This window comes from Crassostrea angulata, chromosome 10 (assembly GCF_025612915.1).
Source record: "Crassostrea angulata isolate pt1a10 chromosome 10, ASM2561291v2, whole genome shotgun sequence".
Classification (NCBI taxonomy): domain Eukaryota; kingdom Metazoa; phylum Mollusca; class Bivalvia; order Ostreida; family Ostreidae; genus Magallana; species Magallana angulata.
In genome coordinates this window covers 34,196,303-34,216,815 of record NC_069120.1, presented here as the reverse complement: position 1 = coordinate 34,216,815, position 20,513 = coordinate 34,196,303, and the positions used below count along the sequence as shown (strand labels likewise).

The following is a 20,513-nucleotide window of genomic DNA, read 5'->3' as shown; positions in this document are numbered from 1 at the left end:
ACAAATACATAATAATTAAACACCCCCACCCTCCACCTGAAAAATTCAAACTTCCTCTTAAATCCACATAGTAAATAAGCTACCAAAAAATGCATTGGATCCTCCCCCCCCCCCCCCCCCTCTTCATCCCTTGAAAATTTTTCTGGATCCACACAAAGATAGTACACTTGTATTCCAAGAGTAAAGTAAATCCTGCTTACTCTGAAACCTTTCTAATCCGAAACCTGTTTTTATACATAACATCACTGTCTTTATGTTCATTCCCAGTGCAAGTCTCAGATTATGCAACTTTAAATCAACTGTAACATACTGTTTATGGTATATAACATATGGTAAATCACGGCAGACATTAATATTAAAATAAAACAACATTCATGTCCCTGCATTTAAACAGTGAACATTCACTCCAACCAAAATTGCACCATTAGTTATCATTTGAATAAAAAAATCAACCAAAATTTATATTTTTTTTCTGTTTTTTTTTTTTTGTTTGTTATGTCCTCAACACTGACAAACGGAAGGAGTCTGTTCTCTTTGGCACCAGAAGACTGGCCACTGAAAAAAACAAAGCACGAAAATCAGAACTCTGCATGTGTGTGTGTGTGCAAGAGAGAATCAACATAATCTTTTCAGCAGCAAGGAATATAATGCTAAAGTATCATGCTGTAAATGCTGTGAAAGAAAATATGGTAATTAAATGAATTACAACAAAAGTAAGCACAAGTCAATGGTGACTATAAAAGCCTTTCCACCCATATTGCAATGAGTTTAGAGTATTAATGTGCTTGGGACATTGGAGTATTAAAGAAAGTTATTTTTTTTATTTACAAGCATCTTTCTGTAATTTTTCTTGAAAGTTATTTCATGTTCTTATTCATGTTAGTATTGACAAATGTATCGTAAGATTTCTTGGGGAAGCAATAAAGAATAAAATCTCAAGCATTTTTAAGACCAGGAAATGTTACATGCAATTTATGTTCTTAATCAATTATCCGTATTTATTTTTCTTGAACATATCAAGTTATAACATTAATTACCCAGACTTTGTGGTAAACTACATCTGTAGGACCAGAAATATTCGTTGAGGATTTAATTTCGTTATTTTCGCTGGCGGTATACATCAACGAAATGAAATCCATAACAAATTTTTCAACCAACTATTAATTAATACAGAGTTGATACGTGATAGATTTAAGGGATTACAATATGACGAAATTTAATGCCAACGAAATTGTATTTGGTTTAAAAGCAACGAAATTTTAACCCAACAAAAATATGTGTTTCTACAGCAAGTTACAGGTGAATATTTGTTAATGCCAAGATTTTATTATTGTTTACATGTACCAGTACTTTATAATTACTACTTGTTGTAGTTGAAAATGACTGTCATTGAAAACTTTGTATAGTGTAGTTATGAATCTATATCAGTGGTCCATGTGTCATTTTGTTTCAATGACCAAGAACATTGCATATACCAGGACTATTAAGTATTAGACGGTTCTATTCTAACATCTTTTTTCAAATAGATTCAGACGTTCTCCGCAACATATACTGTGTACAGGATTATTTTCGCCCCATATTATTTGTTGTCTTTCTTTACTAGCAAATGGTTTCAACCCATGTTAAAAATTCGCCCAAACATAGCTGTGTTTTTCTGAGACACAATTTGAGACATTACAATTCGCCCTCAGACGAGGGCGTAAGGAGCGAAAATTAAACAGAGGCGAATATTTCCTTGTATACAGTAGATTACAGTATATTGTATTTCACCTAGCTTTAAAATTCATATCCTTGAGAAAAACTTCATATTTAAATTCATTGTGGTCCTTTTTCTAACCCCTGAGGTCAAGGTTTAAACAATTACATCAATAACTGCCTTGTTTTAAATTCATAAAGTTTTTGGGTTTTAATGTAACCATATCCTCCCCCCCCCCCCCCCCCCCCCCATCCCCTTTCAAATAAGAAAAAGAAAATATTTTTCTATGAAAAAGAAATTCTCAATAAAATGGTTATGGTTTAACCAATTTTAAAATATAAAAAGATTCTAAATACCCGGTAATGGTTTGCTTTTACGTAATTTTAGTGTGTATAAAAAGTTAGGTCACTATTAGGACCTGATGGCAGAAAAAATGAGACTTTAAGGTTAAAACATATTACTTTTACACAGGCATGTAACAAGACAGGGTCAAAAGAAAAAGCATGCTTTCAAAGTAGCCATCACTGCCCATGAACATGTAAGCATATTTTTGCTAAACCATTTTTATACATGTAATTTTGCTTGCAGCATTGTGATTTGTGAAGGAACTTGCAACACAGTGATATTTTTTTTCAATTTCATGGATCATTGTATCCATATTGGATCATAATATATTATATAATATGTTCCTGTACGAATAATCATTGATATTAGGGTCTTATTTCATTAAATAGTAAATTTTTCCTAAATAAAGACTGAACATCAACAGCAAACAGCTTACTGTAAATTCCTTATTTAACGCAAGTAATTTTTACGTGATTCAACCCTTTCACTAAGTACGTATCAAATAGCGAGAATATAAAAGCGTGAACACCGAGTTCTTATCATCATTTTATATAGTTTGCATTTGTACGAAATATAAGAGCAAGATTTTAAAATTCATGAGATGTACTTCTCACAATTTTTACACAGATATTAATTCCTTCCGTTTAATTAGGAATTTACAATATTATGTTGCAAAGTATATATCTAACCCTGCCATCTACTGTAATTTATTTGATCAATCATACATGTATGTTAGCAATTAACTGAAGGACACCATATTTAAAATAAACATAGTCTTATGTTCATCATCAGAAAAATAGATTAATTAACGTGTACTTTTGTGTAGAGTTTTGCCTTAAGACGGCTCAATGGTCATACCCATTTTCAGACCGTATTTGTCTCCTTAGAAGAAGAGGTCTATATTAAGAAAATACCCAAATTCAAAAAGGGAAAAAAATATGGAATTTTCTTTAATGAAATATAGTTTTTAAGCGTAACAAATTACATCTTAAAATTTTAGGCTGATCAGATTCTAAATCTGTTGACCATCGAGTCTCCTTATTAGATACTCTATATACATGTAGTGCATAAGAAGGAAGCAGATTGACTCTTCACAAATGGAATCAATACATAGGCTATATTAAAATACAGTGCAGTAACATCTCTTTTAACCTTATTGTGCCTTCATCTACAGACTTAAACATCTTTATGTTGGTACACATAATTTAAACGAATTCACAAGAGAGTTTATATGAAGGATGCTCCATGCAATACACAGCTCAGACTGCAGCCAAAGGTTGGCTTTCAACATCAAGCATTGTTGCACATCATCCCCATGTGATCAGAAAGAAAAAGACAGGGGAAGGGCTAGTATTTTATTTCCAACAGCAATCCCTTTAGAAATTTTGCTAGTTATTTTGAAATGTGTATATGCTATCGCAGTAAGCATTTACAATTTAGTGTAATTCTATTACATTAAGGAGATGTTATTTTTTTTTATACATAACTAAGAATTCATACCTCTATTTACGCAAATTCTGAATTTCTGAAAAATTATGGTTTTGTGATGTTATCAATCTGTACTTGCTTGCATTTTGCACCTATACAGAGTACAAGCCAAGTTGTAATCTAACTACAGTTAATAATCGCAATTGTAATCTAACTTCTATTCTTAATTACATTTAATACCTATTTCACCCAAATTACCACCTGTGACACCTAAAGAATTCTAAAATGAAAAATTAATAATCTGTCCGAATCTCCTTAACCACATTGAACATTCAAAAAAATCCAAAATGTCCTTCAAAATCAATAGGAATATATTTGGTGATTTTTATTCTATTTAAGGCCCATTTAAAATTGACTAAAAAAATTCAGCTCTTTGTTATGCAGCAAGTTCCATTTTAAGGGACTCTTTAAACATTTCAAATTTATTTTCCATGAGCAGTAATTAGGATGAAAACTAACAGCATAGAAATTTAAAGTTAAATGTGTCAATATTAAATATTACTCTGTCACAGTTTCAATCATGCTAAATACTGTTTAACATTTCTTTAACAAATACCTACAGTTAAACAAACTCATTTTTACATAGGGGAGAAAAAATAAAACAACTATTTACTCATAGCTACCATGGTTCTCTACAAATAATAGTATTTATAAAATGTGTATGATTTATGATAAATGTATTAAATTTAGCCAAGCTCTAGCTGCTTTTACTTTTGTTAGTGATTTTTCACAAACATAACACGATAAAATACATATACAACCTTTAATTTGTTACATTTTTATATAAACATATTTAAAAGGTGGGTTGCAACTTGGAGGAGGAATTAGGGTAAACAGATAAGCATATATACTTACGTCTGTTGTCTTGTGGTGTCATCGGCAGATCTGTAACTCGTTGTAGTGCACAAATCCACTGATTCATGTCTTCGCGAGTTTCAGCACTAAGAATAAAGTCTCGTTCTGGGGTATGTAGCGTGAAAACATAACCCTGCGTGTTACAGTTGTCGCTGCATCCCATGCTCACAGAAAAGTCTCCGTCTCGATGCCCAATGAACACCTCTCCTTTAGGATAAGGTTGCTGTGAAGAAGCCAACATAATTGTTTTTAAGTTTAAAGGTTCTGCATTAAAATGCTTAGAGTCAGAAAATTGTCAATCTTCTAAAATAAAAGGTAAAGAATATTGCAAAAAGGAGTTCTCATAAGAGTCACATGTACAATACAATGTATGAAGAGAGGTATCGGAAAGGGCAATAGTAATGAAATCTTTAATTTTTGTTCATGAAGTTTTAGACTTCTGCATAGGGTTTATAACCATGCAGAGGCTAAAAAGATTGGGAAATCACATTTTCAATTAGATATCAATATTAATGTTTTTAAATCAATGCCATATTGATGACGAGGCTTTGACCTAAAGAAAATGGCCATTGGTTCATAAGGTCATGAGGTTGCAGTTCATTGGTCACCACTGTGCCAATATTGACCCTCTAATAGCAATGTTAGTTAAATGACTTTGGGTAATGACAAGCATGAATATTGCAACATCCCCATCCCCCCCCTAAAAAAAAAAAAACTTTCATTGTTTGATTATCAATTTTGAGTGAGCCTATGTTTACCAGTGGCTCCTCCAAGTACATAAGTTTCCTCTTGTCAAGCGTGAAAAATCTCTTCTTGAAAGGCTCATTCCTAGGTCCCATTTTCTTTAGCCATCCTTCTAGGATAAAGTCTCTTGTCAGTTCCTCTGCTAACTGGAAAATCGAAATTCTCTTTTTGAATCCAACCCTTTGATCTATTTTGACCTCATCATTTTACTAACTATCTAATCAAAAGAAGATAAGTTGACCCTTTTATGGCTTTTCAAAAGATTCAAGTTATTTAACTTGAATTCAATTGGTCTTTAGGTGATTTGTACACTACTTTTTCTGGAACACAAGCACAAGTATACATACCAACCAAACTGGGTAAATGAAATTATAAGATTTGATTATGAAAATCAATTTTTAACTCAGCTAATCCTATATAAGTCAAATACAAGAAATACACATTTCCTAAGAAACAAACAGCTACCCTCAACCCTAAGCTTCTACACCCCCCCCCCCCAAAAAAAATCATCCATGAAGAATAATACCGGGGTATAAAATTATAAAATTTAAAAAAAAGAAAAGAAATAAATCATGAATACCAATTGTATTTTAACAAAGACTTAGATATAATGTCCCTTACTTAAATATACAAAACACTTTCAAACTAAGAACAATAAAGTGTCCTTATCTATGCCCACGATGTAAAAACAACATTTGGGGTATCATTAAAAACTGAAGCACATGTACTTACATCAGATTCCTCTCTATCTGGAAAAGCAACTTTCTTCCTCTCCAATTTTGCTGCACGGATGGCATTATACCAGTCCACTGCGTCCTGTGGAGATTTTTTTTATAAATTAACATTTATAATAAAGATTGTGTATCATTATCATGGCATAGATGATTCACACCCCAGTTAAAGAAGCTGCATTAACAACCCCCCCCCATCCCCACTACCAAGCAATAGCTATACTCAAGTACATAAAGTTCTAAAAAAGAAAATGTTGTCAATAAGGAAATTTTTTTTTTTTCAGTCACCTTTGGATCATCTGTATATACAAATAAATTTCTAGTTGAGCCTTTGGAGAAGTATGTGATCTGCATTCCATTGGGGTTTCCAATTTTATCAGGTGTAAAAACTACGTTTATGTCATCTAGATTGATTTCTGCTTTTGGTTTTTCATCTTTCCTACTCTGAAATAAAAAGAAGAAAGACACTATAAAATCATATTTGTCCCTTTTTTTAGCGATTCATTTTTGCAAAAGCTGTAATTATAAGACAAGAGTTGAGAAAAATGTTGAAAAGGTAATTTTTTTTCAAGTTTTTACCGGAAGAAATGGTCAATTTACTTTTTATTTTTCATTTCTTTTGATACAAAAACCCATATGACTGTAAAAAGTACAATGCACAAGTGTGTGAATGGGTTTTTTTTTTCCATACTTTAACCACTGGTTTTCAATACTTCAACAAAATTTCTTATATGCATACTAAAGGACTGTATGTGATATTGGCCTAAAATGGCCCCCTAAAATGAACATCATCATTTTACTGTAATTCTTTGTTTTCTCTGTACAGATATATATGTGATGTTTTTACATAATGTTCATTTTGATTCAACTGCCCACAATTTAGAAATATGACATTGTAAAGACAATCTATTCCCGCCATTTTTAGCATAAAATAGCTTTGTTTTCAAGCAGGTTTTTTTTTCCAGAAAACATAAAGCGCATGCTTGAACAAAAAAGATATTATAATCAGAAATGTATCTAGCCAAGGCTAATAAGTGACAAAAAAATTTTCCTTGTTCAAGCATGCGCTCTATATTTCCCATTCATAAAAAGATAAGAAAAAGGTTAGTTTTTGACTGATTTTGATTGAATTATAAAAATACATGTAGTGTCATTTCTGATGTCATATACTGCAAGTGAGTGCAGAAAAATCAAATTAATAGGTGAAAAATATATTTTACATCAACTTTTTAAAAATATAACATAACATTTTTTTTGTACCAGAAACACTTTAAAAAATGGCGAATTATGGGGGCCAAATTTAACTCATATCATATATTATAATAGTTCTTTCATACATCCTTCCCATCCCAACCACCATATTCACCACCAATCTACTTCCAAATAAAAAAAAATCATACACTAGATGAATGTGAATTCTTGAGAATTCAAAAAAAAAAAAAAAAAGAGTAAACATAACATACTATTGTCAAAAAAACGCACTACCTAATTTATATGAAGAAACATTATTTCCTTAATAAATGAAAAAAATCTTTATCCAAATTCTTAGTCTAGCTGTCAAAATGTTAACTGCTACTTCAAAATTAGTTCCAAAAAGGAAAAAAATAATATGTTAATCTTTATTTACCAAACTCCTGATACCCTCTTAAAATTCTTAGAGTGGACTCCTTTCCTTGCCTAACAAGGTACTTGGAATGTTTAATAAGGAAACAGTTCCCAGCTAAGAATATTTATTAAAAAAAAACAACTGTAAAATTTGCAAACCAGCATGAATCTTTCTTAATAATGATTTTACACTTGAAACAGGAATTATTTCAGTTCTACGAAGGTCCTCAATCAACTCCTTTTGTGAATTTCTTATGGTACAATTTTTTTTTAAAAAATATCTCAGCATAAGCTATTTTTTTCCTTATCATCTATTTAAAAATTCTATGAACTGGATTTCCTAAACATTTATTAATAATATATAGATATATATAAAATCCACAGGCACTTGACATAAATAAAAATTCTTTTTATAGACAGACCCCTGTTCACTGCACATACATGCGCTGCACTTACATTTTCTTTGGCATAGTATGTCAGTGTTCCCACATACATGAGCTGCACTTACATTTTCTTTGGCATAGTATGTCAGTGTATTGCTGTCCCTGGATAAGATAAACTTCCTCTTCTGAAACTTCTTGTCGTCCCTCCCTTTCTTCAACATGATGCCCTCCTTGACTGGACAGTTGTAACCCGTCGGCATGTTTGGGGTCTTGAACTCTAAGCGACTGTATTTGGCTCTTATGAATTCTGATTTCAACACCCTGCAACAGATAGGATGCATTTGTATGCTGTTAAGCATTCAATTTATCAGTAAGCGTATTTCAAATACCACATACCTGTAAACATGATCTATTAATACGATTAATACAAATAATACCCACAGCATTATTTTTGATAATTCTATCCTATCCTACCGTGAATCCATCCTGTCGTACCATGAGAGTATACTAGCTATTCTATCGTGCGTTAGTCTATCTTATCGGCCATTAATCATATCGTGTCTTCTGAAGATCTATCAATCATTTTTTGTTAGTTTGTTTTTAAGTTACAGGTTGTTCAGTGCTACGTAAATGATTGAATTGTCAAACAAATAAGTGAATAATCTAAAATTCAATTTTTTATCTTGATAAAAATAACGTTGCTGGTTGTGAAATGAATCGAGACTTAATATTTCATCAGTTATACACTTTAAAATACATCAAACACTAATACTGGAGAGTGCATCAGTATTACAAGATGCACCAGCAATGCAAGTTTAGTAAAGTTAGGACCAGTAATAACTAAGATACAGTCATCATAGGCATCTGCTCTAAAACATTTAACCAGCTCCAAAAACCTTAACCTTATACAGCATCTGAAACCTTTGACTCAGATTCAGCATTCAAGCCTGCCAAGAGCATCAGTATCATAAGACGCACCATTCATTCAAGTTTGGTGAAGTTATGACCAGCAGTAACTTAGATATAGTCATCAAAGTGCCCCTGCTCCCAAAACTTTAAAATGCTTCAAAAATTTAAACTCCTCCAACATATGAAACTCATGGCCCAGATTCAGCATCCAAGTCTTTTTAAGTCCATAAGTCCAGATGCATCATCCATGCAAGTTTGGGGAGGTAGGACAAGTAATAACTTTGCTACTGGACCTGCTCCAAAAACTTAATACAGGTCCGGATGCCGACGCTGGGGGTATAGCATGAGCTCCCCCCCACTTCATCTTGGTGAGCTAAAATTCGCTAGCTTGTGATAGGCTGCTTACTCTACATCATGTTGGTGAGGCTTTCTGTAGTATGGAGGAATATATTTCTCGTATTCCTCATTGACTAAGTCATTCCCTTTCTCGGCCAGCACCTGAAAAAAAAAAGATTTTTAAAAACCTTATTATAATTTGTGATAACTTTCATTACATTAATGCAACTTCATCTGCAACTTGCCTAATTAGAGTAAATTGCCATGAAACTGAAAAATATATTGAATTGAATAATTTACAGGTTGGCCCTCTGATCATCATCAGTGAAAATTACTTATCCTGCCTGTGGCGGTATGGCCAACATTAAGAACTCATTAAATAAAAATGATATAAAGTGGATATTAATTCTTACTCGGTTTGTTTTTTAATGTAAATCTATAATTATTGAAATGCTATGAGTTTAAGGGTACCATTAATCTTAACACAGAGTAGTAAGAATTTTTCATTACAAAGACAACAAAAAATCAAGAGAAGTTATATCATTCCAAACATGGAATCATATGCCAGTTGAAAGCTTGAGAAATTTATAAGATTGAAACCCCTAAACCAGTGCTTTTTCTTCCTTAAAACTAAAAGCATAATTATATCAATGACACGTACATATATCAGGTATACTGTGAACAAAATAACTCTTAGATAATATATCTCTGGTGCCCTCTGACATTTCGAGGAAACAATCTGCACTTATAAATACATGATTTGAAAGTTATGACACAAATCAATATAGACAGCAATCATTATATCATGTGTGTCAGTTGTATTCAGAGAAATTAAACTAAAAGTACATGCAGAACCATTTTAACAAGGCCTTAGACTTTAAGTGGGATGTGACTATCTATTTTTGCATCAAAACAAGTTCAAAATGATGCTGGTTTCAAGCGAAATTTACATCGATTGCATAGTCTTAACTCAAAAGCCAGACAAATCTTGATTTCAAAGTGCCATGGCTGAATGGCCAGTAATGAAATAGACAGGCCTACTCACAATGCTGTTTGTCAAATTGACACAACTATCCAAAGTCCAAGCTCTTGTTTAATAAAATGATTCTAAAACTTAAACAATGTTGATATCTATTTATATAATTGCAAATAATTACTAAGTAACACATATACTCTTGAATTTTTAAGAAAAAAATCAATTGACTTTATTAATTTTCACAATATATGGTTTATTCAAATTATACTGTATATAAAATTTCAAAATCAACTCTTTTATACCAGTATTTCATATAATTAAAAAGGCAGTTCAATTCTTCATAAATCTTATTAATATAAATCAATAAATTTATGGCAACATTTTTACAAAAATGTCGAGTAAATAAACTTTATTTTCCAACTGCATCAGGTATCAATTAATTAAGAAATTAAGAAAACAGCAAGTTAAAAAGTTCACCTGGATATAAACTTGGTTTTTCACAACATGCCATGCTGTTAATTACTTATATATACATTTGAGAAAAGCAAATCGTTCAGAATCATAAAAATAATAGTGTTTTTATGTTCACAATAATGCAGCTGTCAAACAATAAGTGCATGCGATCATCATTGTGACGTCATGAAAAAGTTCACACTGAATTTAATGTTTTCGTTATTCTATACCTTCATATAAGGAAGCATATATGCAAATGTAAATATTTAAGGAATAAGAAATCATTCTTATAAAGGGGCATGGTCACGATTTTGGTCAAATTTCATTTTTCTGTTTTTATTATTTGCAATGCTTTAGGAATGCATTTCTAATGATAAAATGAAATTTGGGTGCCAGTCGTTGAGTTTTAAGCAAGATACAGGGCTCACAATTCTTCGTCATGCAAATAAAGCTCGTGCCCTGTTTTTGTTTACATACCAGTAAAAAAAATTTTCAAGCAGGTTTGTTTATCTTATTATTCATTATTAAGCATAAATAAACAGTTCCTAATGATTAACACATTCATTTTAGGTCTAAAACCGGAATTTTCACATCAACATTCAAAATGTAAACAAAGTCTTTGTTTACATAGCGAAGAATTGTAAGCTCTGTAACTCGCTTATAACTCTTCAAATGACACTCAAATTTTGGTTACCTATTAAAAATGCCTCACTGAAGCATTTCAAACATTAAAATCGAAAAAATAATTTTTGACCAAAATCGTCACCATGCCCCTCTAAGTATTATGAGGTAATAATTTCGGTCTAAGCGTGGTCAAATATAATAAAGCCCAAAGGGCTCTGATTATGAAAGATTTGACCACACCCAACCGAAATTATCACCTCATAATATTCAAAGATTTGAATGATTTCTTATTATTTTTATCATTTCAAATATCTATATACAGTTTAAAACAAAATTTTAAAATCACTATTTTTTTTCATGTAGCACATGCTATGTATTACAGCCAATAAAGTCTTTTAGTGAAGCTATAAGACATGCCCAGTTGTGTCCCTCATCTTTTATGAAATTATTGGGTTATAGGCTTCAAAATTGATTGGTAATGTTATCACAGAAAAAAACAGTTGAAAATGTAAATATTATATTTTGAACACATCCCCATGTAAGGCTTTATGCAATTACCTCTACTTGGTCTGCATCCCAATTATCCAGTCGTATGGATTTGACCCGGCTCACATCAGTTCCAAATCCACGATGTACTCCAGAGCAATCCAGACAGATGAAGACTCCTATATTACAAGACGCCCATTCTGGATCTGCAACAGAATACCATTAGCATGATTAAAACATAAGCACAGAGAGCAGTGAACAAGGTAGTGTTGTCAAATCGGTTGAAAATCATAATCGATTAATCGGCAGAATTGGTTGTCTTTTACCAACTGAGGATCGACCAATAATCAAATCTGTAACAAATTGTATTAAATTCATTAAGATGGGGCACTAAATTTTATGCTGTGGTTTAATTTAAAATATATAAGTGCTTTTTGCATTTACGTATTAAAGCTTATAAGGCATATGCTGAATTGTTTTTAATTATAAAAAATGTTGCATATCTTTCAAAATTGAAATAAAGAAAAACCCAGTGTGCAACAGTTTTTATTTCATTAAATACAGAATAATAAAGAAAATGGTACATGTAGGTGTAGTATCAATGTAATAAGCCGATTATAAAATCTCAAATCGATTATCAGAAATTGACAACCTTTCCAACTGATCATCAATAAAAAAGCGATCATCATGACAAAACTAGAACAAGGTATCAAATAAATGTACAGCATGTTTCATTTTAACTTTTTTTTTGTCCAGTAGAGTATACATGCATGTGGTGGAGTACATGCATATTGTAGACTGCATCATTTTATTTTAGCCCCTTTCGCTTTCATTGTCAGCTGGCAAATTTAAGACTTGGGGAATTCAGAACAATTTTTTAATAATCTGTGTATCTATTTCTTACTGTATTTCTTACTGGGCAAATTCAAGACAGGGATAAACCGTTTGCAAGTGTAGAAGGGTGAAATAAACATGGGACAAAATTAATCCTGTACACAGTAATCTCAACATTTTATAAAAATTAAAATATGTGCCATGTTTTTAAAAGTAAAATTTTGTTGTACTCAAGTATAGTCAAAAATACCGGTATATTCTTTTCATCAAAAATAAAATAAAAATCTACCTGACCTTTCTTATCATTTGTCATTAGAAAATTATATTGCACATAAAATATTAAAAGTCTGACATTTCCTCTTAAATAAAAGCATTAACAAGAGGCCCATAGGCCACAACAGTCACCTGTTTATAGTAGATCTCTGCAAATGATTCTATAGAGTAACAAAGCAAAGTAAAATGATAGAGGATTTTATTTTGATATACTCATATTTACATCTACTAGGTATTTTTCCCTCTATTTCTTAAATAAAAATTGATATTTGTATATAAACTGACAAGACAGATATCTACATGATCCATGATCCAGTTTAAATATGTTTATTAAAAACCAATCTGTCTTAGAATGGATATATGTTTGTTTTTGGTTATTTTAAATCAAAGTATTGAAAGTACTGAAAAGGAGTTACCAAGCTTGTTTGGAAAGTAATGAAGAGTTCATGTACAAGATCTGAAAAAAAAATCAACCTTTTTGATGGCTAGTCAATGTCTTTTCCCTTCCCATAAAACCAGTGTATTTTCTACAAAAAAAATCTTAATATGTATAACCATTAATTGCCAGGAAGTACATGTATAACTTCAAAAAAAATGTTTCAAGTTTGAACTCACTTAGTACGAAGTATAGGACCAATTAAACTAAATAACATTATCTTGCAAGTGGGTTTATACATGTATATAAGATCCAACCCTTCTGCTATATATAATTCATTTATAGAATCACCCTCCATTTTAACTTGCACAATTCAAAGGTAATTGTATGTTATAAAAATTTATGGGATATCTATTAGCCCTTGGAATTTGTAATGACAAAGTTGTTTTGATTACAAATTACAATTTTTACCTCGGAATAAATATCATTGCATGTGCATACCAGTATTTTCATCATGAAAGATGCTTTCATTGCAAACTTAACTTTCAAGTGCATACAGAACAAAAGGATGATTTTGTGTGACACAATATCACGATACTACTTTTTAGGGGAAAATGATTTCAAACTACTATAATGTCGCGTGTATAACACGCACTTTTTTTCAGCCAAAATTTGATCAAAAGTGGGGGTGCGTGTTATACATAGGACAAAAAATTTACCCCATTTTTTCAAGCCGTGATTCTGATACCATGGGAGTAATGACTGCCGCTATAGTCTGTTATGCAAGTTGTGTGAGTGTATACTAAAGTAACTGCACCAGAAATACCTTATTCTTAGTTTTATTTCCATGTATTGAAATATTTATCCTCTCTCAACACTATTTCTTGCATCAAACAAGTTTAAATATCGCCAGTGTATTCGCCATTACGTAAGCAGCCACCTGTTGACTCGGCGCGTGGTCAATGTTTGTTTAACAATTTCCGGTGTCAGAAGCATGCACCTGTCTTGTGTCGGACTTCACAGGGTATTTTCAAGTGCATGAAGATTAGCGATTATTCTGATTTTATTAAACTTGATTACTTCATGTCCAGTTATGCAGTTAAACGTTATTACTTTACATAGACACCGCTAAAAATACATCGATCATTTGTATGACTTGATAATGACGATATACGACATACATAAGTTTCTTCACAATGTTTATCTAACAACAATCAAAGAGTTTGACTATAATTTATCAATTGAATCATTTCTTTTGATGATGTTTTGGTTTATATCTGCAAACATTATTACTTTTAAGCACTAATTAAGCTCGGTTGTCATTCTTCTCTACATATGATGATCTTCAACATCTCCGCTGTTGTATAAGAAACTCTTTACGAAGTGTCAAATGATATTTGATACCGCCCATGTAAATCATGCCTTCCCTTTTAAGTAAAATTGTAAGAACTTTGACTCTAATATCGCTTGGGCCATGTTCCGATCACGAAATTACAGTAATTGCGCTTGGGTTATAAAATTATCATTGAACATCAATAGCTAGGCTTTTTGGAAAAATGGCGGCCATCGATTTTCATCGATGTGCTAGGCCTTTGTTCCGATCACAAAATTAAAGAAATTGCGCATGGATTATAAAATTATTATGAAACATCGATAGTTTAAGGGGACAAGGCGGCCGTTGATTTCGCCATTTTTGGGTGCGTGTTATACATGGGACCTGCTGTTTTTTTCGCCATTTTTTTGTCAACTTTGGGGGGTGCCTATTATACACAAGTGCATATTATACATGATATATTACGGTACTGATCAATTTATTTGTTGTCATAATAAACTGTCATTATATTTGTTACCTCCCTTTGGTGAAAAATTTACGTTGTAATTACAATTTTTTTTGTATTTATCATTAAAAGTGAACTGAATAAAGGACAGAGGTTTTAATTCCAATATCTACATGTTTGGTAGGGGTACAGTCTTCAGTCTAGTGGTCAGTTTTACATGCAAATTACAAGGAGGAAAGAATTGCTTACTCTATCATGGTTTGTATCTGTAATTCAAGCAATAGTTTCACTTGGGTAAGAATTAATAATATATTTACGTTTCGTCACAAAGAAATGTCTTATAACATGATATAACTAGAAACCCCCACAAAACAGTACAATGTCTATGTTACATGTGATGCCTGCACACATTAATACCACATTGTTTGATGAAGACCATTTGACCCAGTTTGAGGATGTTTATTTTCCTTTCTGGTTTTTTTTTTTATCTAGTTATTTTAGATGAGGTGCTGAGTACACATGTGCTTATTCTAAGTTTGTATACACTCATACTTGCCAACCTCCAACATGTGAAAATCTGGTCATGACCAGATTTGGAAAGTAAAAAATCTGGTCATAGCGCGTAACGACATTCACGACATATTTATCATGCATTTCATAGGTATATACAATAGAAACGTGTTAAAACTTATGTGTAATACTTTATTGCAAAGAAGCATTTTAACTAACAGTTGCTGATTTTGAATTTTGTAAAGTGATCTGACACAGAAAATAGTAGGTTGTGTTCAGCTAAAAAAAATTGAAAAAAGAGTTTCTGCTACATTAACCTTGCTTTGGAACTCTGTAAATGATGGCATGAAAGTTGTAAGTGACTTGGAAGACTTTTGTGTATTAAAAAGCATTCTATATACATGACTTAGCGTTTTTGAATGTTTATTCAGGTCATTTTGGGCACAAAATCCAATATTCAAATGTGCGTTACTTAGAACGCAAAAGCCTCGTTTTGTACTCGATTACTTTGTTTTACCTATGGGAATTCATTTTCCCAGATATGTTGATAGGTACAAAAATATCGTTTTCTTTTTGTTGGTTTTGATTCCGCTGGCCCCGATGAAGACCTTTTCTTATTGGAAGCCATCACACTTAATGATTTAAATCTTCGCTTAGTCAAAACAACTCACGATAATAATTACACTTAATGTGTCTGTTATAGCCATCGGCATTGTTTACTCGTTACGTAATCCAAGCTCAGCTTAGGTTCATAACTAGAAGTCAAACGGGCAACGTAATTAACAAACCAAATCCGGAAATCGGGAGATTTTCGGGTTGTTCGACAAAAATCGGGTGAAAAGCATGACCCGCCGGGTCATAAAAAATAATCGGGTGAAGGGTTGAAAAATCGGGTGTGACCCGACGAAATCGGGTCAGTTGGCAAGTATGTATACACTGTAAAAAGTATACTCTTACAGTACAACTATTCACCCTTAAGTCTGTATGTAGTTTTTTTTTTTGTCTCACTATGTAGCTAAGCACTCCAAGTTTCATCAAAGTTAAGATGAACTGGTAGTAAGGACAACTCACATTAAACCTTGTATGTATGCATGAATTTACCTAAATTTATCATACTATAACTGCATACACCTACACATACATTGAACTTGGCCTTCACCTTTTGTGTGTTGTTTTTATTTACTGTTGTCTACGACTAACTTCATCAGGAAGTGTGTGCGAGATAAAAAAAAAAATGCTCTAATTAATACATATAGTTTGATTCAATTGTCACATTGACCATCCGCATAAAATTATTATAAAGTTTCATCCAGCCGCTGCAGTCAAAGTCATATATGACAGTTTTAATCTTTAAAAAAGCTTTCTAAATGAAAATAACCATCTAAACATGAAAATCAAAATTTTTATCTACTAGTATTACTACGTCACGTAAACATTTGATCAAAACGATACAATTCATAATATAAAGTCTACATTGTAAACAGATGTTTTCTGAGAGACTTTCAAGAATTCAACAAATTAGTACCACGATCTTGAGAAGATCAAAGCATGCACCATGGTGCAGGTTTCCTCTTTTCTATTTTAGGTACAAATTTTAGATTCGAAAGGTGCATGCCACTCTTGGCTCTTGAACGATACTTCATTTGGAGTAGATATATATATACTAGTCTGTGTGTGCAATTTGATCATTAACTCTTCCTTGTTTGGTTGATCAATGTTGATCAATGTGAACTTAATAAACTAAAAATAAATAAAATCTGATAGGAATATAATCAAACTCAAATCAAATCCCAATTGTTATTTGAATATCATCTAATCTCACATATTTTTTCCCTCAAACTGTCACTAAGGTGTTTTTTGTTGCATGCATGTGCATATATTGTTTGTTTTCTTCCTACTTTTTTTGTATTCAAAATAAATTGAACTTGTCTTCTATTTATATTTAAAATATTTCTCCAAACATGCACCCATTCAAACTCTTTATCAATCATATCTGTATAATTATTCAAAACCTATTTCGATATTTGATCAATTAAATGTACCCTTAGTACTTTCAACTTTGAAACACTTAATTTCCAGTGCTATATGAATACCCTTCATTTCCTTCATTTTAACCTTTTACTTTTTTTTTGAGTAGGTTTAATTCATTTTATACAATCAAAACCACTTGTTTTGACCAGTCAATATTTATTGCATTCACTAAAAAATACTGTATATATATATATGTATTTAGAGTTAGAGTTTGTGTTTTGTCCATTATATCATATGGAATACATGTACAACAAAAATTTCCTTACACAAGTTTGCTTACATACTACACTATATAATTATACACTCGTAGTTTAGCACTTCAATTACAAAATGAAAGCTTACACAAGTGCAAGAATTATTACCAATTTATATGTTAATTTAGCACTTCAATTATCTGATGGATGTACATATAAATGTATATAATTATTTGCATTTAGCTGTATCTTTTTTAGATACGACGTTAGATAATAAAATGTTGGTGTGTGTATTCATTTTAGCATTTCCTGTAATACACACTCAGTGGCTTCAAATATAGAGTGTTGTCATTTCTTTAGCATTTGCTTAATACTGTGACAGTCATAATTCTATCAAAATCTCTCTCTCTCTCTCTCTCTCTCTCTCTCTCTCTCTCTCTCTCTCTCTCTCTCTCTGTTTACTGGTATGTAATTTCTCCTGCAAATTTAACATAAAGTTAAATGCAAAGAAGAGAAGATTAGGTAAACGAACCTATATTAAATGCAGGGATCTAGATATATCATATCATGTTTTTTTAACCTTTATTTATATATATATATATATATATATATATATATATATATATATATATATATATATATATATATATATATATATATATATATATATATATATATATATATATATATTTATATATGGGAAATTCAGCACTACACACTGAAGTTCACATCTATGTGGCAAATATACAGGGGGGGGGGGGGGGGGATATGGGGAACTATCCCTGTGAAAAATTTGAGATATCAAACGGTAGAGCAAAGTTCTGCATTCTGAGCTTATGGAGGTAATTCCTAGACTTTTATCAACTCAAGACCTATCAAAACCTCATAAATCATTATTTAAGAGGGGGAATGGTACATGCTTAATATCCAATCATAATAAAAACATCATTGACAATTCATTGAAATGTGCAAATTATACGCTAATTGTATATTTAGTAAATCCATACTTGTTTTAAATGATCGTAAATAACTTAAGGTATTCGATGTATAACGACCACATTTTGTACTTTACAAATGAATGGTCCGATTTTCCTAATCATGATATCATTTTGAAGGTTTTATCAAATAACAATACTCCACCAAAGGAATTTCCAAAATTTTGATTATGGTCCAACTAATTACACCTTGTTTTTTGCATTGAAGTCTATGGGAAACGTATATTTTATTAAGATATTGTAAAGAGTAACTTAAAATTCTTAAAACTCTCTTGGTTAAACATAAACTTTCTCTCTATTAATATATGCAATAAAATGAATCATTTACCGCAGATATTTTGACGAAATTAAAATTTTCTTTTTTTCATCAAGGGGAGATAACTCATTACAAAATGTTAAGCTGCAAAATGACCGGCTTCTTATGTGTCGTCAGTCATGTGAATTTGGTTCATTTCACTTTCATTGTTATCTAGAAATACATATTTAACTATTTTAAAATGATTCAAAATTGTTCAATATCCCTTCATTATACATTGAATACCTTAAATATTGAATTTTCACTTTCTCTTTTTCATTTAACAATAACTTAAATCTTAAATTCTCACTTACACATTTCATAAAACCAAACGATCTAAGCTTCTATGACTGAAGAAAAAGGAAAAACTACATTGTCATTTCTTTAACATTGTTGCTATATCTGACAATGTCAGTTGTGTGTTTTGGAAAGGTTGTCATAATTTGCGCTCATGATCAATTTTTCACAGACAGCTACAGAACAAATGTAGCACAATGTATTAAAGAATCACGTAGCATCAACCATATAAGCTTAATCAGTTATTTATTTGTGATGTTCCAGACTTAGAAAGGCATAAAATTTATTCATCTCATACAATTAAATGTTAAACAATTGCCTTTTTAATGTATATTGTATGTTTAATATGTTTTGGATGCTTTGGATGGTAAAGATTTTTGGAGCAGGTTACTTTGAAACTGATGGCCATATTTTATATTGGAAATGCATTACATTTTACAATGTTGACTGTGTATTCCAATGTATGCTTTTTGGGGTTTGCAGCCTCAACTTAAGTAAATTGCCAATATGTCAAGGACACAAATCCATAAATATATAATTTAAGAAATGCTCTAAATCGAATTTCACCTTGTGGTTTAAGCAGTGCATTTGTTAATATTGTGATTTAATAAATAAAACGTTACAAGCTTTCATTTTTCAAAAAAAAAAAAATCGACAAAGGTGTGCACAGTCAAAATGAAAGTTACAAACAGTGACACCACCCCTTGTAAAACTTGAAAACAGCTTAAACCTTACACCCAGAATATTTTTTCAGTTAAAGTCATTCGGGAACGCAATTCAAGAACAATCAGGATAATACTGATGCGATGTTTTTGAAAGAAAAGCGGTAAAACTTTTTTTTTAATAATACGTCTGTCAAACTCATGTATTTTGGATTACATTGATTTTAAGGATAATTGAAACTATGCCAAAAAGTGTCTAATACATACTTTCTTTTCCACAATCTGCACACACACCATTCCCTGGTCTTCGAATCAATTCCTCAAGAAACTTCTTGTGTTCCGCCATCTTGTGGAGCTACCTTCCGTAGCTACTATTTTTAGTTCGGAGATCTACCTTGTGACGTCATTTTAACTATATTTAGAAAAATGTTTAGTAATTTGATCAAATGACATTCGCGTTGGCTCAGTGAATCATTCTGTTACTCATATGACATCCTTTTTTGTAAATAACAATAATGTAAGAACGATGTAAGATGTTCCCATAAAAGGATGTTACACAGCACCACACTGTTATTTTTATAGATGAATGTAAACTGTAAAATGTGTGACTGTGCAATTACTCTTCAAGCAGTTTGAT

At 31.5% G+C, this 20,513-nt stretch overlaps 1 protein-coding gene across 2 annotated transcripts; it reads right to left on the bottom strand.

Moving 5' to 3' along the window:
- Nucleotides 1-126: 126 nt before the first annotated feature.
- Nucleotides 127-20,276, bottom strand: LOC128165393 (arf-GAP with dual PH domain-containing protein 1-like). 2 transcript variants are annotated; one of them, XM_052829896.1, is made up of 10 exons: nucleotides 20,144-20,238; nucleotides 11,704-11,837; nucleotides 9,163-9,254; nucleotides 7,973-8,168; nucleotides 6,148-6,303; nucleotides 5,861-5,944; nucleotides 5,143-5,274; nucleotides 4,385-4,607; nucleotides 3,542-3,566; nucleotides 127-555 (listed from the first exon to the last, which is right to left on the bottom strand). In XM_052829896.1, exons 1-9 carry the CDS (start codon nucleotides 20,220-20,222, stop codon nucleotides 3,544-3,546), a joined length of 1,119 nt encoding a protein of 372 aa, XP_052685856.1. In that variant the 5' UTR covers nucleotides 20,223-20,238; the 3' UTR covers nucleotides 127-555; nucleotides 3,542-3,543. The 2 variants fall into 2 exon arrangements, with proteins under 2 accessions (XP_052685856.1, XP_052685855.1); XM_052829895.1 differs by lacking the exon at nucleotides 3,542-3,566 and having other exon boundaries at nucleotides 20,144-20,276.
- Nucleotides 20,277-20,513: the final 237 nt, after the last annotated feature.

What these genes read in the sequence shown, in the direction of transcription:
- LOC128165393 (XM_052829895.1), bottom strand. Translation starts at nt 20,222, where the DNA reads ATGGCGGAACACAAGAAGTTTCTTGAGGAATTGATTCGAAGACCAGGG. An exon ending in CATACTATGCCAAAGAAAAT is followed by an intron (nt 6,304 to 7,972) that starts GTAAGTGCAGCT and finishes TTTTTATTTCAG; the next exon opens with AGTAGGAAAGATGAAAAACC. An exon ending in TATATACAGATGATCCAAAG is followed by an intron (nt 5,945 to 6,147) that starts GTGACTGAAAAA and finishes AAATCTCCACAG; the next exon opens with GACGCAGTGGACTGGTATAA.